The 17,694-nt window shown below is 41.4% G+C and overlaps 1 protein-coding gene across 7 annotated transcripts in view; it reads left to right on the top strand.

Moving 5' to 3' along the window:
* The window catches only part of ST3GAL4 (ST3 beta-galactoside alpha-2,3-sialyltransferase 4), a 341,834-nt gene that overhangs the window by 298,954 nt on the left and 25,186 nt on the right, over nucleotides 1-17,694 (top strand). For 3 of the 7 annotated variants that reach the window (XM_030221108.1, XM_030221109.1, XM_030221112.1), the window contains one exon: nucleotides 169-293. The exons of 3 other annotated variants lie outside the window; for them this stretch is intronic. In XM_030221108.1, coding sequence (XP_030076968.1) covers nucleotides 254-293 — 40 coding nt within the window. In that variant the 5' untranslated portion in view covers nucleotides 169-253. Of the gene's footprint in view, nucleotides 1-163; nucleotides 294-17,694 lie in introns of all 7 variants that reach the window. One more of the 7 variants, XM_030221110.1, reaches the window with a different exon arrangement.

The following is a 17,694-nucleotide window of genomic DNA, read 5'->3' as shown; positions in this document are numbered from 1 at the left end:
ATTTTTGCATGCGTTGTATGCTGTTGAGAACGTTTTTGTGCCTACAAATTGATTCTTGTTAATTTGTAGGAATATGCATGCACAAGCAACTTGCACACACTAAATTTTTACATACCTGTACGAACCAAATGCATGCTCACAAATGCACACCCTTAATTTCTAGAACAGAAGGTCCATCTGGCATCTCATATACTGGAAAGCAAAACACAAAAAGAGGGATCCAAACACCGCAGCCACCAACACACAACACAACATGGACTTTGCCACAGGAAGAAAGAAGGCTCCTCAATCAAGTATGTCTCATAGGCGTCACTATGGGTGGCAAGGGCCACTTCAAAAAAGAAAATGGCTTGTCACTCCTTTTACACCCCAACTGGAAGCAGAGACAGTACCTGGTCTGACTGAGGCTGCAGCTCTGGGGCTGGAAATGGCAGCACCAGGTTGCACAGCCCATCCTTCCTTCCTACAGAGGCTGGGCTGTGTGATTCAAGCCTGTTCTGTAGGAACCATTCGGTGTGCCTTGGGGAAATGTTTTCCTACCCCTGGTACTTGAGTTCACTATAGCTGCTGGCAGTATGAAGTACATAACAGAACATAATCAGATTCTGTAGGAATTATAATTTATTGTGTTATAGCAGGATAAATAACAGCAGTGTTGTAAAAAAAAAAAAAATCCTATCTTATCACAACTAACAATTTTCTCTAGAAAAGTGTCACAAATCCTGGATTACACTTTCTCTCAGCAAAGGAAACTTATTCATTTAGTCCCCCAGAATATGAAAAGGAATAAAAGACACCCATACAGTCCTTTGTGGCAGGCCTGATGTCTACTTCGAGCATGTCTCAAGAAGGCAGCTGGTACACATAGAGTGCGGTTTCCTGCCACACTGGCTCCAGCTGACCTCAGAATGGAAAGAACTTCAGAAGTTCATGTTGACATGCAGAGGATTAGGCAGAAATAAACAGTGTACATTTTCTAGCGAAAAAGGTGCCGGTACTCAAATGCCAGGCCAGCCTTCAGGGGTGAGGGACCCACCCCACAATAGCCAGGCCCCCCCTGCAACCAGTCACAGAAACTATGACAGGGCAGAATTGGTGTGTAGAGCCTGAGCTCTATTGTTAAAACTTGGGGTCCATAGGTCAATTTTAGCAGACAATGGAAAAGGTGCCGGTACTCAGTACCCCCTCAAAAAAGCCCTGCAAATAAATACAGTGTTCTCAATAGTTTCTGAGTCTTGTAATATTCTGCCTGGAAGCAGTACAGTATCAGGCTGTCTAGTACCTGAGCAGAGTCCTGTGGAAGGGGAATAGCAGAAACCCTGTATATTAGTGCCATGCACACGTGGCTGAATACTGTAAGCAGTCTTTCTAGGTGGTACAGAACTCACTGCAGGCAGCATGGCAAATCAGGCACTTGCTGTCACATGAGCAGTATCCTCAGTGATGACAGACAGAAGGCAGCTGAGGAATGCAAGGGTACCAAGGCAGGCTGAAGATGATGGCAATATTGCTGCATCTGTGAGATTTCAAGGCCTTCCTAGCCTGCCTCACGGTTAAGAAGTCTTCCAGTTCAGGCTTCATGACACATCCGTAGCAGCAATAAACAGTAGTTTTTGGGTTTTTTTTTTTTCCATCACACTCTGGATGCTGGGCAAAGCTGCAGTGTAGTTTGTAATAGAGTCTATAATGGTTTTAGTTCTGGCAATAGGGGCCCACACACAGTGTTGGGTCAGCTGTAGCCCTACAGAACTTGGAGACTGGGTGGGACAAAGCAGAAGAATTTTATTCCTATGGGCCCTGCTGCAGGTAACTCGAGCAATTCTTTAGTAAAAGACCCCCTGAGTGAGAGAGTGTTGGGGACAGAGCAGGGAATTATGGATGGGAGAGACTGAGTAGGAATTTGAAGGGATAGTCAGGATGTCTATCTGTGGAGGTTTGGAGTGCCCTTCCTAGCACAGCTGAAGATGCATAGTAGCGAAACATGAACTCATGTTGAGAGCAAGTGAGTGGTATTTGTGTGACGGAGTATATTGAACAAGCTTATTTGCTGAGAGAAATGGCAGTGATTCATTTATACATTTGTAGGAAACGATTAAGAGGACTATGTGGATTACAATATGGGTTGTTTTTAATTCACTTGCACAGTGAATGGGGAGATTTTGGAAGGAGTGTGATTACCTTTTGCACCTAGATAAGTGTGAAATCTTTAACAGACTGTTATTTACAGTGGTACAATACAAGAAGGTACTTGAATAATTTTCCTCAGGTGCAGTGATGACAATTTGCTGTTTCTCTTGATATGGGATTAACAAGTTCACTGAGCACCAATCACTTTTAAATTATTTTATATTTTGTATTTAAACAAAACAGTGGTTTATGTATTATGTAAAGTATTTAATGATATCACCGTATGCACGTTTATTTCAGTTTTGCACTATAACTGTCACCTTGTCCACACGGGGACAGATGCATTGTGAATCCCTTAGATCCTATTCCCAGGTCTAAACTCACTGCATTGCCCTTTGCTGCTTGGGTTGAAGCACATTTTTGTGTCATCCAAGGCAGATTGGGAGGACAGTGGCATTATGGGCAGATTGGTGTCTTCCTGTCCCAAAAGCTCCTTTCTCCACTGCACTGTATTCTCCAGAGATTCCCTTTGAATGCCTACAACTGTTGGGCAGGACAGTACCGAGCCAGAATTGCACTCTGTACGACATGCCCCCTTGCATCTCCTGCCCCATCCAGTGTGCCATGGCCATGAGAGGAAACAATGGACAGGAAGCAATTTTGGCACCCACGCGCACAGCCCTTGACAGCCCTGCTGTTGGGAATGTAGGCGTTGTTTCTAGTCACCAATGATGGAATAAGTAATTTCTTGTTTATTCTAACTCCATATTCTCTTTTATCTGGCTCTTGTCTGTAACTGCTTTCTTCTTAAATTAGGAAATGTAGAATACAACTCCCTCCCCAGCAATACCCTGACAACAAGACCAGAATATAGCTACCTTTCCACACCTTAACACAGCTCCCTTCCCCAGCAACCCTGACTCAAGTTCAGAATAAATCTTGGGGGAAATAATTGTGTAACCATTTTGGACTAGATTCGTTCAGTGGCATCTAAAGAAAGGCACCAAAATGATGCACGCTAAACGTGAATTCTTTAAAGGCAATTCTGTGCGGAACTGTCTTTATCAAGTACTAGTGTAAGTTATTTTCACACCTAAGTTTACATGCGAGCACTTAGCCTGCCAAGGGCTGGTGTAAATGCTCACACCTAACTACTGTGAGATGCGGAAATGGAAGCATTCTGAAACTCTGCACCCAAATCCCTTGCCCCTCCCTTAAACACGCCCCCTTTATTATGTTTATGTGTATTAAAATGTTTAATATACTGCCACTTCTACAAAAAGATCGCAGTGGTTCACAATAAATAAAATAACATAGAAACAGAAAAGAACTCCATAATCTATAGGACAGAACATTAATACTAGAACAAAAACACAAGCAAATAGCCAAACTGAACAGGCGACCGGTGGCCAGCAACCCACACTAAGTAAGGGGAGGTGAAAAACCAAAAGTGAGTAAAAAAAAGTGTTTTTAAAAAAATAACTTTAAAACGAGAGAAGGACAGTTTAGAACTCAGTACCGAGGGAAGATCGTTCCAAAGTTTAGGTGCCATGTTATATCATGTCTTCTATTCCACTACCTCCACAGTTCAGGGTGGATTACATCAACGAGAGGCCGAACCACTACATGCAGGAATTACATCACAAAATAGACAAAGAACTGTACTATGGTACGCTAAAAAATGAAATATGTAATAGTCAATAATTAAACTCGAGAAGCCAAATTTGTGAAAAAAACAAAGCCTTCAAGTTTGTCCTAAAACTCAGATAATGTCCACAAGCCCTAAGAAATAAAGGTGATGTTTTCCAAATTTCTGCCATTTGGTATTGTAGAGATGCAGAAAAATGTTCGATTGACTTTCGCTTAGTTGCTTTCGGAAAATGCAACAGGAACTGATACCAGGTGTTCTATCTTTAAGTGGCATCATGCAGCAGTGCTAATAAATTTGTCATGTATAAAGGAGCTTCTTCCCCTGTCGAAATTTTGAAGACCATAACACACAACTTAAAGTGAATCTGTGCCATAATTGGAGTTGCACATGAGGTGAAATGGGCTTGCAGGTTTCAGAATAGGCACAGATCAGAGATCTTGCATAACAAGTAATTATTGATTGTTATCACCAATTTAGCCATTTACTTTAGGCGCAGATCTGCAATCCACATCCAAAATTGGGCACCAAATCTTGGATGACCTATATAGAGTTTGTGGGTTTATGTATATAAAACAGAGTGTACAATAAGACAGTATACAGAGGTATGATGCATATTGAAGGAAAACACACATTTAACACCAGAAATAAATCTTTTGTACAAAAAAACTATTGCATATTGTAAAAAGTATATGTTCTCATACAATATCAGACATAACTTTATCCTTTTAAAGAATGAGGGGATATGTTTATAACTTGGCACCAAGATATAGGTAACACATAAGAAAGAAGATATTCCCCTCATGCAAAAGCCAAAATGGAAAAGAAAAAGTAGGAGAGGCCCAGTCCAATACCAACACCAAGGTAAACAAAAAAAAGTTTATTGAAAAGCTTTAAAAAAGAGGGGACTCTCAGATCTGTCTTTTGGCACCCAAGTGCCTACTTCAGGAGTCAACAGTATGCATATGAATGATTCTAAGTAGCCATGTTCCCAAATTCATGTAATAAAACAACAAAGGAACACAGTGTCTTCAACGAAAAAACAATTTTAGTGCTCAGCACCACAGCCTGAAGCACAACTAAATACATACTGTTTCCTTCACAGTTGCAGCAGTACACATACTAGTTTTTCCTGCAGAATAGAAGAGTTCTGGGTTTGGGGGGGGGGGGGGGGGGGGTGTTCCCAGCAGCAGAAGGTACCAAAAACTCAAGGGCTGATGGAGAAAGCTAGTTTGGACTGAAGCACAAATATAGCGTAATGTCTGCATGCAGTTTTTGTGGGTGTGCAGTGTAGAAAGGGGTTTTGCATAGAAGCTAACCCTGTTCAAAGCTTCGAGTTAGACACCAGCACTCAGGATATGAAAATCAGCACTCAGGATATGAAAATCAATGGTAATGAGGCTATTAGTTAATTCCACCCCAATGCAGAGAACTATACAGAAGGGGAAAGGGGATAGGATTTGATATATTGTCTTTCTGTGGTTACAATCAAAGCAGTTTTCATATTATGCACAGATACATATTTTGTACTGGGGCAATGGAATACTTTTATGGTGATCACAACGTAAGAACTGGAATACTGGGGTTGAGGTGTTCAAGGGTTAGCTTCTTCTTCTTCTGCAGTAGTGTCTGTGAGGATTTAATGCCCATTTCTTCACTTTGTTGTGAGCATAAGAGTACTCACAACTTTTTAAGACAGAACAGAGGAGGCGGCGATGTTTCTCTGGGTAGAAAAAAACCTCTTATCTGCACATATACTGGAATGTCATTTTTCACATAAATATTGGAATTTAGAAATGCACTGAAATTGTTGTGATGCTGATATTTATGTGCAGAATAACATTCCTTTGTAAATGCAGATGTGTGCCAATACTTTTTTTCTGGTCAGATATGCACTTGGGGGGGGGGGGGGGGGGGGATTCTATATATGGTGCCTAAAAAATCCACGCAGAAAACATTTCCACCTAAGCATATTCTATAAGCAGCACCTAGATATAGGCGCAGTATATAGAATATGCTTAGTTAATATCCCAGCGCCTATGACTGAGACCACCCCTCTTTATTTCTTTGTTGCTTTTATTTATGTTTCTTATATGCCTATATTGTGTATTTGTATTTTACCGAACTGGAGCCTGCCTCTACGGTATTGTGCAAGCCACATTTAGCCTGCAACTAAGTGGGAAAATGTGGGGTTTAAATGCGTTAAATAAATCAATCAATAAATAAGTAAAACTATGCACATCCATTTACACCAACAAAAACATGGCACAAATCCTGGCATGTAGATTTAGGCGCACTGGACTATATTCTATAACTACGTGTGTACATTTTGGAACGCCCACAGAATGCCTTTTTTTCTCACCCATAACCATGGTCCTTTTTGCCTATGTGCATTAGAACTTAGGCGCATTGTGTTACAGAATGCACTTAGCTAGTTGTGCAAGTAAATTCTAATCATTGCCAATTACTGCTCATTATTGATTGAGTTTGTTAACAATGCTGATTGGCTTGTTTAACCAATTAAGTTATGTGTGATGTTGCAGAATATGCTTGGATTTCGGCGCTGATCTCTAGGAACACTATATAGAATCCAGAGGATTCATGCAAGTCTATAATGCCTCTGTATCGCTCCATGGTGCGACTGTACTTTGATTATTGCATTCAGTTCTGATCACTGTATCTCAAAAAAGATATAGCGGAATTAGAAAAGGTTCAAAGAAGAGTGACCAAAATAGATACATAGAAACATTGTGGCAGATAAGGGCCAAATGGCCCATTCAGTCTGCCCTTCCTCAGTACCCACTAACTCCTCCTTTTTCTAAGGGATCCTACGTGCCTGTCCCAAGCTTTCTTAAATTCTGACATTCTTCTTCTCCACGACCTCCACTGGGAGGCCATTCCATGCATCCACCACCCTTTCCATGAAAGAGTATTTTCTTAGATTCCTCCTAAGTCTGTGTCCTCTTAACTTCATCCTATGCCCTCTCATTCCAGAGTTTTTTCTTCATTTGAAAAAGGTTCACCTCCTGTACATTAACGCCACTGAGGTATTTAAACATTTCTATCATATTTCTTCTCTCCAGCCGCTCTTCCAACGTATACATGTTAAGGTTCATGAGCCTATCACTATATGTTTTATGGCTGAGACCACTTACCAATTTGGTAGCCACCCTCTGGACCATCCTGTTTATATCTTTCCATAGGTGCAGTCTCCAGAATTGCACATAGTATTCTAATTGAAATTTATAAGGGCATTATCACCTCTCTTTTCCTTCTGGTCATCCCTCTCCTTATGCACCCAAGAATCCTTCTGGCTTTGACTGTCACTTTTTCTACCTGTTTAACCACCTTAAGGTTATCAAACACAGTCACCCCCAAGTCCCACTTTTTTTCATACAAAGAAGCACTTCAACTCCTATATTGTATTGTGACCTTGGATTTTTGCAACCCAAGTGCATGACCTTGCATTTCTTAGCATTAAATCTTATTTGAAAATTATCAGACCATTCTTCAATCTTACCAGACAGCCCTTCTGCAATAGCGCTCACAAATATGTTAAAAAGAGCTGGCTCAAGGATCAGCCCCTGCAGTACACACTGAGAACATCCCTTTCCTCAGAGCAAGCTCCATTTACCAGTTTTTAACCCAGTCACTTTAGGTCCCATACCGAGGGCAATCAGTTTATTAATCATGTCAAAGGCTTTGCTAAAATCCAAGTACACCACATCTAGCTCCCCTCCCACATCCAATTGTTTGGTCACCCAGTCAAAGAAACCGATCAAATTTGTCTGACACAACCTGCCTCTGGTCCTGCAGGCCATTCAATTCGAGAAACCTCACAATCCTCCGCTTTAGAAGCGTTTCCATTAGCTTACTTCCTGAGGTCAGACTGACAGGTCTGTAATTCCCAACCTTCTCTTCCGCTCTTGTTCTGGAGGACCACAGCTGCCCTTCTCCAGTCCTCCGGGAGCACTCCAGACTAAGGAAGCATTGAAGGGGTCTGACAGCGAACCTGCCAGAACATCTCCAAGTTCCTTGACTACCCTTGGATGTATCCTATCAGGCTCCATCACTTTGTCTACTTTTAGTTTAGCTAGCTCCTCACGAATATAGTCTGCTGAGAATTGGCCCCAGTCTACCATCCATCCATCCGCATTGGCATTTGTTTTCTGTGGTCCTACTCCAGGCCTTTCATCCATGAACACAGAACAGAAGTAATTGTTAAGCAGTTCAGCTTTATCCTTATCAGCTTCTACATATTCCTCTCCCTCAGCTTTGAGCTTCACAATGCTATTGTGGCATGTCCTCCTGTCACTTATACATCTGAAAATTGTCCCCCTATTTTACTGTGTCGGCTGTTTTTTCTTCCATTTTCTTCCATTTGTCTCTTCGCATTCCTGACAGCTTTTCCTGCTTCTCTTAGTTTGCCCAGGTATCTCTGCCTGGCTTCCTCTTTCTGAGTCCTCTTTTTAACATATGAAGGCTAAGCTTCTTTCCCTTGCCTTTTCAGCTACTACGTTCAAGAACTAGAGCGGTCTTCTTTTCCTGTTAGTTTATGTAGTTTTGTAACATAAAGGTTTGTCGCCTTTAAGGTGGCTCCTTTCAGTTTCGCCCACTGCTGTTCTACTTCCTTCAGCTGTTCCCATCCAACTAACTCTCCTTGAGAAATTCCCCCATCTCTGCAAAGTTAGTTCTTTTGAAATCTAGGACCTTCAATCTCGAATAAGCCCTCTCCTCATTTGTCTTGATATTGAACCACACCATTACTAGATACCAAATGATCTCCCACCGTAACATCAGAAACATTACATAGTAACATAGTAAATGACGGTAGAAAAAGACCTGCATGGTCCATCCAGTCTGCCCTACAAGATAAACTCATATGTGCTACTTTTTGTGTATACCTTACCTTGATTTGTACATGTCCTTTTCAGGGCACAGACCGTGTAAGTCTGCCCAGCACTATCCCCGCCTCCCAACCACCAGCCCCTCCTCCCGCCACCGGCTCTGCCACCCAATCTCGGCTAAGCTCCTTAGGATCCATTCCTTCTGAACAGGATTCCTTTATGTTTATCCCACGCGTGTTTGAATTCTGTTACCATTTTCATTTCCACCACCTCCTGCGGGAGGGCATTCCAAGCATCCACTACTCTCTCCGTGAAAAAAATACTTCCTGACATTTTTCTTGAGTCTGCCCCCCTTCAATCTCATTTCATGTCCTCTCGTTCTACTGCCTTCGCACCTCCGGAAAAGGTTCGTTTGCGGATTAATACTTTTCAAATATTTGAACGTCTGTATCATATCACCCCGTTTCTCCTTTCTTCCAGAGTATACATGTTCAGGTCATCAAGTCTCTGCTCATACGTCTTGTAACGCAAATCCCTTACCATTCTCGTAGCTTTTCTTTGCACCGCTTCAATTCTTTTTACATCCTTCGCAAGGTACGGCCTCCAAAACTGAAAAATACTCTAGGTGGGGCCTCACATTGTCTCCATTTGTGAGCACTAGGTCTAGAATAGCTCCATCCTGCGTTGGTTCCATCACCCACTGCTGAAACAATTCTTCCTGTAGAGAATCCAAGATCCCTCTGCTTCTAGATGACCCCGCAGCAGGGATGCCCCAATCGACATCCGGCATACTAAAAACACCTATTAATAGTACTTCCCCTTTCCATCTATCTTATGGATGTCTTTGATTAAGTCTCTTGTCCTATTCTTCTGACTGTGAAGGTGACCTGTATATTACACCAGTGTAAATATATTTTCCTTTTCCTCTTTCCAGTTTAACCTACAGCACTTCTTCCTTACCCCATAAAGGGATGGAACTCCTCTCCTATGAGGAAAAGCTAAAGAGGTTAGGGCTCTTCAGCTTGGAAAAGAGACAGATAAGGGGAGATATGATTGAGGTCTACAAAATCCCGAGTGGTGTAGAAGAAATAGAAGTAAATCGATTTTTTACTCATTCCAAAAGTACAAAGACTAGGGGACACTCAAGGAAATTACATGGAAATACTTTTAAAACAGATAGGAGGAAATATTTTTTCACTCAATGAATAGTTAAGCTCTGGATCTTTTTGCCGGAGGATGTGGTAACAGTGGTTGGCGTATCTGGTTTTATAAAAAGGTTTGGACAAGTTCCTGGAGGTAAAGTTCAGTGTTTGCTATTGAGACAGACATGGGGAGGCAACTGCTTGCCCCAGGATTGGTAGCATGGAATGTTGCTAATGGGTTTCTGCAAGGTACATGTGACCTGGCTTGTCCACTGTTGGAAACAGGATACTGGGCTAGATGGACCATTGGTCTGACCCAGCATGGCTACTGTTATGTTCTTTCTGTATCTGCCCCTGTGTCTCTGTTTTATTGGAGGCATGAGAGAAATGAGAGTGCCACAGCAGGGAGCTAAGATACGTGACTAGAGGGAGATATAAGAAACAAAGAGGTTAAATTAAAGGGTTTCCAAGTGGAGATAAGAAAGGAGAGAGGAGGTGGGAAGCAGAAACAATAAAGATAACACAGATCACACTTCTCTGAACACCAGAACCCCCCAAAAAGCGGGAGAGGGCGTTTTTTCAATTGTAGACAAAATCAAGCAAGCTGAGAGCGCAAATGAAAAGATTCTGTTTTCTTTTTCTTATTTTCCTATGCTCTGCTGCGAAGTTGATCTGATTGTGCTAGATAATTTGGCATCTATTATGTTTGGTAATTTCACAATATACCAAAAGGAACCGTCAGAGATGTTGATAAAAGAACAAATCAGATTAAAGTTTGATGTCACAAAGCTCAACTGTGCTGCTTTAAAGAACAGTGGAGAAAGAAACTGGCTAAAAGGTAGTCTTCATGAACTATAATTAGCAGTATTTCATGGTGAGAAAGGTGATCGAAAAGGTGGTATTAGGACAGTTGGCAGAGTATGTGGATAATAAGCAAGTGCTAGATCCATGTCGATATGGATTTCGAAAAGGACGTGTGTTGAGACGTTATTACTTTCAACAGTACATAAAATTAGACAAGGAATGGATGAAAAGCAGTCTTATTGTTTTATGACCCTTGACATCTCAGCAGCATTTGATATGGTTAATGTAGAGATATTGTTGTCTAGATCAGAGGTTCCCAAAACGTTCTCTTTCTTTTTTGCTCCTTCATCCGCAGTCCAGCACCGTATCTCCCCTTCTGTCCCCCACCGATCTCTAATTTGCCTGAATTCTGCCGGTAATGGCAGCCCAGCGATTCATATAAACAGCCTCTGGGCCTTCACTAGGCTGTTTTCTTGGAGGTCGGGTGTCGCCTACAAAAGGCTAAGGTTGTTTTATGAATCGCTGTGCTGCTGCTACCGGTAGTGATTCAGGCAAATTAGAACAGACCAGAGGTGGACAGAAAGGGAGAAATGCTGGACTGGGGGGGGGGGGTGAGTGAGAGGTGTTGCTGGACCTGGGGGGGGGGGGGTTGTGAGGGAGGATTGCTGCTGGATCTGGGGGAAGGGTGCTTCTGGACCTGGGGAAGGTGTGAGACTGAGGGGTGCTGCTGGATCTTGAGATTGGGTGAGAGTAAGGGGTACTGCTGGACCTGGGGAGATGGTGAGCTTAAGGGGTGCTGCTGGACCTGGGGGGTTGAGAGGGGTGCTGCTGGACTCTGAAATGGAGGGGTGCTACTTGACTGGGTGTACAGAAAGGAGAGGTGCTGCTGACGGGACAGGAGAGGGAGAGATGCTGCTGGATTTGTGGGGGAGGAGAGGGAGGGTGCTGCTGGACTGGGGGTAGGGGAGAGAGAGGTGCTGCTAGATTTGGGGAGGAGGGGAGAGATAGATACTGTTGGATCTAGGGGGAGGAGAGGGAGAGGTACCTGCTGGATTCAGAGTAGGAGAGGGAGAAGTACTGCTTGACTGGGAGGAGGGAGGAGAGAGAGAGAGAGACTGGACTTGGGGGGGGGGGAGATGCTGGACTGCGGGGGGAGCAAGGAAGAGAGGGGGGGGGGAGATGATCCTTGAGTATGAAGAAAGAAGTGTAGTACTTATAGTATGTTAATGTAATTCAATGGGATTTTTCCCATTCCTATTTTGCATTGTAATCCACCTAGTCCGAGAGCTTATTTTAGATAAAGCGGGATAAAAATGTCCATATTAGATGACAGGGGGAGAGATAGGGGCACGGAGGGCAGAAGCTGAGTATGAGGGAGGAAAGGGACAAAGACTCAGAGGGGAGATGCTGGACAGGACAGATAGGGATTCAGAGGGAAGATGGATGGTGGACATGGGGAGAGAAGAAATGTTAAATGAACAGGAGACTGTGGCAAAAAAGAAAAGAAGACAGAGGAAAGCATAAACTAGAGACTGGGACCAACACAATTAGAAAAATGACCATTCAACAAAGGTAGAAAGGTAACAGGCCACACTTTGTGTTTAAGTGGCTGTGGTTGCATTCCTTGCATATTCTGAAGACAGTTTGCATTTCTGTGTCATTACTATATGCTATTTATTTTTAGTTTTTATTTTCATTGGGGAATATTTATTAAGAAAAAAAATGAAATTTCTTCACAAGTAGCATCCATTCCGCTGATAACCAAATTAACGGAAGGAATGGTGACCAATCAGCTCACCGACTACTTAAATAAATTCTGCATACTGCACAACTCCCAATCAGGATTCCGGTCTAACCACAGTACCGAAACAGTATTAGTTACTCTCATGACTAAATTTAAACAATTGATCGCAACTGGTTATAACATACTTCTTCGACAATTCGATATGTCCAGCACTTTCGATATGGTTGATCATGGAATATTACTACACATCCTTGAATACTTTGGAATTGGAGGCAACGTCCTCAAGTGGTTCAAAGGCTTCCTAACCACACGATCTTACCAAGTGATATCTGACTCGGCCACCTCAGACACATGGACACCTGAATGTGGAGTTCTCCAAGGATCCCCCCTCTCGCCGACTCTCTTCAACCTAATGATGACACCCTTGGCCAAATTATTATCCAATCAAAACCTCAATCCATACATTTACGCAGATGACGTAACGATCTACATTCCGTTTAAACAAGATTTGATGGAAATTACCAATGACATCAATCAAGGTTTCCATATTGTGCATTCATGGGTGGATGCATTTCAGCTGAAACTTAACGCAGAAAAAACGCAATGCTTTATACTCACTTCACAACATAACATGAACAAATTCACCACCATAAACACACCAAAATTATCCCTTCCCGTATCGGACACATTGAAAATTGCTCTTTTCCCCCAAGATAAATCATTTCTTGTAACACTGGAGTTATCATCGATCGACATCTTACACTTGAAAGTCATGTAAAAAATACAACTAAAAAGATGTTCTATTCAATGTGGAAACTAAAAAGGATATGACCTTTCTTCCCAAGGACCATCTTTCGCAACCTGGTACAATCACTAGGGCTCAGTCACTTAGATTACTGCAATGCACTTTAAGCCGGCTGTAAAGAGCAAATCATCAAGAGAGTGCAAACCGCCCAGAATACCGCAGCTAGACTCATATACAGAAAAACAAAATATGAAAGTGCTAAGCCCCTGAGGGAGAGATTACACTGGCTTCCACTTAAAGAACGCATCACATTCAAGATATGTTCTCTAGTTCATAAAATCATCCACAGAAATGCCCCAGCATACATGTCAGACCTGGTAGACCTGCCACCCAGGAACACTAAAAGGTCATCCGCACATTCCTAAATCTGCACTTCCCCAGTTGTAAAGGCCTAAAATACAAACTAACGCATGCGTCTAACTTTTCTTACCTGAGTACACAGTTATGGAACGCATTGCCGCGCAGCTTAAAAACTACTTATGAACTAACTAACTTTCATACCAATAAGAGCAGCAACTATAAATGTAATACATCGCAACCTTACCTATTATCATCAATGTTCTTGCTTATATCTACTTGTTTGAATTTCGATCACGCTATTTTCTATGACATCTCCACCTTACCTATTATCAGTAATGTTTTCTACTTATTTTTACTTGTTCAAATTTTGATTATGCTACTCTTTATGTAACACTAACTGTTATCTCATAATCTACTATCTACTAATAACGACACATTGTAGGCAACATTGAGCCAGCAAAGAGGTGGGAAAATGTGGGATACAAATGCAATAAATAAATAATTAAGTTGCCTATAGTGACCAATCAAGCTTCATCTTTTATTCTCTGGGAAAATGAAACAAGGAATCTGATTGGTCACTATGGGGAAGTTCTTCATGTTTGTGAAGAAATGTCTTTTCTCCTGTTTTTATAAATAGACCCCATCTGCAAGTCTCATTGTTCATTTTTACTCAGTTTGCAAGAGCAACACACCAGCTGTCAAGGGGCCAGACAGTTTATATGGGAGTGAATCATAACTGTGTTATGTTCTGAATGCCATTTCCAGTGACCTGTATGTATTATATATGCTGCCAGGTTAGTTAACTGTTTAAGAATAACATTTCCATTTCAAAATCTCTGCTGATTGGTGGTTGGATTAGTAAAAGAAGGACACCTACCCAAGTGGTGTTGAAGAAATACCTCACCATCTTGGTAAAACTAGAAAAAAAAAACATTTAGTAGCAGCTAGTGGTAAAATCTATCATCCACATAATAACATAAATAGCTCTCCTCTTACCAGCTCACTTCAGAAGAAGGCAGCCTCTCACAGCATTCCTGCAGTCCTCATAATAACAACAAAGTTGTGTCTCTTTGCATGGTTGCTTTACATATCTCTGAAGGAGGTCAAATGCCAGAGCACTAAAAAAAATAAATTTAACACACAGATGGTAATCCCTTTCATTGTGAAAATGAATGTGTGGAATAAATAATAAATTCAAAACATTCATATATGCTGACGATGTTACCATATACATAACCTTCAAAAAGAACGTTAAAGACATCTTACAAAAGGCCAAACTTGGTTTAAATCTGATGGAAACCTGGGCCTCAGAATCCAAACAAAAGCTAAATAAAGAAAAAACTAAATTCATGGTCATTACCAACCTATTTGACCAGAACAACTACAATAGTTTCACAATTGACACTACTTCATTCCCCAATGGCAATAATCTGAAAATTCTAGGTATAATTATAGACAATCATTTAACATTTGATACTCAAGTTTCCTCAGTAATCACAAAATCTTTTAGGTCTCTTTGGGAAACTAAAAAGGATCAGACTATTTCTCATCAGAAACATTCAGACTATTGGTACAATCACATTATCACAATTCGATTATTGTCATGCCATATATGCTGGCTGTAAGGAGTATCTGTTGAAAAACTCCAAAAAGCTCAAAACACCTCAGCCAGGTTCATAATCTCTTGTTTTGAAAGTGCCTCCGCTTTATTAATCAAATTATACTGGTTTCCCATCAAAGTGAGAATTACCTTCAAATTATGTACCTTTATCTTTCAAATATTAAATGGCACAGCTCCAGACTATATAGTACCTTTAATAAACTTACCTCAAAGAAACACTAAATATGAGGCAAGAAATTATCTCAGACTACACCTCCCAATTTGCAAAAGTGATCTGTCCACTCTGCAGACTTCACTTACCTAGGAACCAAATTGTGGAATTCCTTACCACCCAAAATAAGAAATATACAGGAATATACTAAATTTCGCAAAATCCTCATATCATTCCTATTCAAACAAATCTTCACAAAGAATGACCATATCTCAAACAATTAATTATTACCCAAATTAGTTATTTCTCTATTTGCCATTGGCTTTCTCTTTGCTTCATGTACAGTTTCTCATTCATAATGGATTTTCTGAGTGTTGAACATCCATAGCTATCTCAGTATGTTTATGATATTGTTTTGCAAAATTGGATTCTTACAAGAAATTACTTTCTTATGCATTATTCTTTATGTATCCTATACTGTCTATTGTAAGCCACATTGAACTCAAACTTGCTTGGGATAATGTGGGATATAAATGTCACAAATAAATAAAAATAGTAATACTAAAAAATCATGTTAAAAAACCCCATTAAAACCCCCATTTTTTGGCTAGAGGGGTGAGGGGTGCTTGTGCTTTTACTGCGGGTTACACTGGTATTTTATAATGGAACCAAAGCACCTAGGTTCCATTACAGAATGAGCTTCTACCACAGGGCTTCAATGCACTTAAATGGAGCTCAAAGTTATGGTAGTAATTCTAAAACAGTAGTGTAGCCACAGGTGGGCTTGGGTGGGCTGGGACCCACCCACTTTGGACTCAGGCCCACCCAAAATTGTGACACTCTTGCTGTGGCTAGTGGGGATCCCCAAACCTCGCTAGCTGAAGATTTTCTCTCCTTGAGCAGCCTGCACTCTTCCAAATGCAAACCAGCAGCACTTCCCTTGAGCTGACACTGAGACCGGTCCCTCTGCACATGCTCAGTTTTTACATATACAAAACTGAGCATTCACAGCCTACCGGCAGCAGCATCAGTTTGAGGCAAGTGCTACTGGCTGCCGTTTGAAAGAGTGCTGGCTGCTCGAGGAGGAGGAGGAAATCTTCAGCTGGCAGGGTTTGGGGATCCCTGCCAGCTCATGTGTTTAATATTTGGCGTTTGTGGAAAGGGAGGGGTGGAGAGAGGAACAAACCAGAGGGGGACCGGGGAGGGGGCAAATTCCATGCCCACCCACCTTGGGCTCAGGCCCACCCAAAATTGGCCGTCTGGCTACGCCCCTGTATATAATTCTTAAAATTTAAAAACATTTACATGCTAAGTCCCCTTGAGGCTAGGGAAATGCCGACTCTTCTTGAATATAACTTGCTTTGCACTACCAGTGAAAAGGTATGAGCTAAATGTAAAACAACATTTAAAACATACAGGGTTAAACAAACCCCTAGAATTAGTCCAGTCTGAAACTATACGCAGACTAAACTAAAATGCTCATTTACCTTGGGCATGCAGAGACTCACAGTAGAAGATAATCTGTGGGTTACCCTTAACTCCAGAAAACATGTACTGTATAATTATGGGAAAAAGATACTGCACTTTATTAGAGAGGCTGCAGATGTGGTGAGAGTGTTCAATAATTGAAAACGAAAATACTAGGAAGAGTTTAATAAAAGGCTAGAAAAGATCACCAAAGTACACGTAGTTCTCGACCCAACTTTATACCTACGGTAATTAGAGGATAAAGGAACTTCCAAATGACTCTTTCTGCAACTACTACTAGTAACTAGAATAACATTAGTGTGACACTAAATGGGAAAATAGTGGTAAAGACACTAGAAGTCACAGAAGGCCCCAGATTACACAGAATAGATAACTAAGGGCATCTTTTACAAATCTGCGCTAGCGATTCCCACACGGCAAATGAGCGGAAGCCCATAGGAATTGAATGGTCTTCCCCTCATTTGCCGCACCGAGAATTGGTAACACGGCTTTGTAAAAGAGGCCCTAAAGGAGAAGAAATAATATCATTAGAGAAAAGAGCGATGTCCCGAAGAGGAGATTAGCCACTGGGTTAAACTGTAAAATCCATCTTTTGGAATGTAACATCTAGGGGGGGGGGGGGGGGGGGGAATTTTATGACAGGACCTGTAGCAAAAAGGTGCTTATTTTAATCCTGTTTTATAATTGCGGGTTACTTCCATCCTTGCCTTCAGGGTTGTGACTGACACCTTGTGCAGTCTACTCTCCCCCTTTTCCTCTTAAAAAAAAAATTATATATATATATATATATATATTCTTTAAAGTGTAAAAGTTATTTAAGTTTTATTGTGAGTGAAAATGCTCTACATTTCTATACTTTATTTCTTCCTCATGCTATATAGGGAACCTCTGTGTTTCTCCCACACCTTTTTGAATTCCATCTCTATTTTTGACGCCATCCCTTCCTGGGGAAGAGCATTCCAGGCACCCACCACCCTTTCTGTCAAAAATCATTTCCTGATGCTGCTTTTAAGTTTC

The sequence above is a fragment of the Microcaecilia unicolor genome, chromosome 12 (genome assembly GCF_901765095.1).
Source record: "Microcaecilia unicolor chromosome 12, aMicUni1.1, whole genome shotgun sequence".
In the NCBI taxonomy this organism is placed as follows: domain Eukaryota; kingdom Metazoa; phylum Chordata; class Amphibia; order Gymnophiona; family Siphonopidae; genus Microcaecilia; species Microcaecilia unicolor.
Note: the sequence above shows the minus strand (reverse complement) of the source record. Positions and strands in the feature narration are given on the sequence as shown.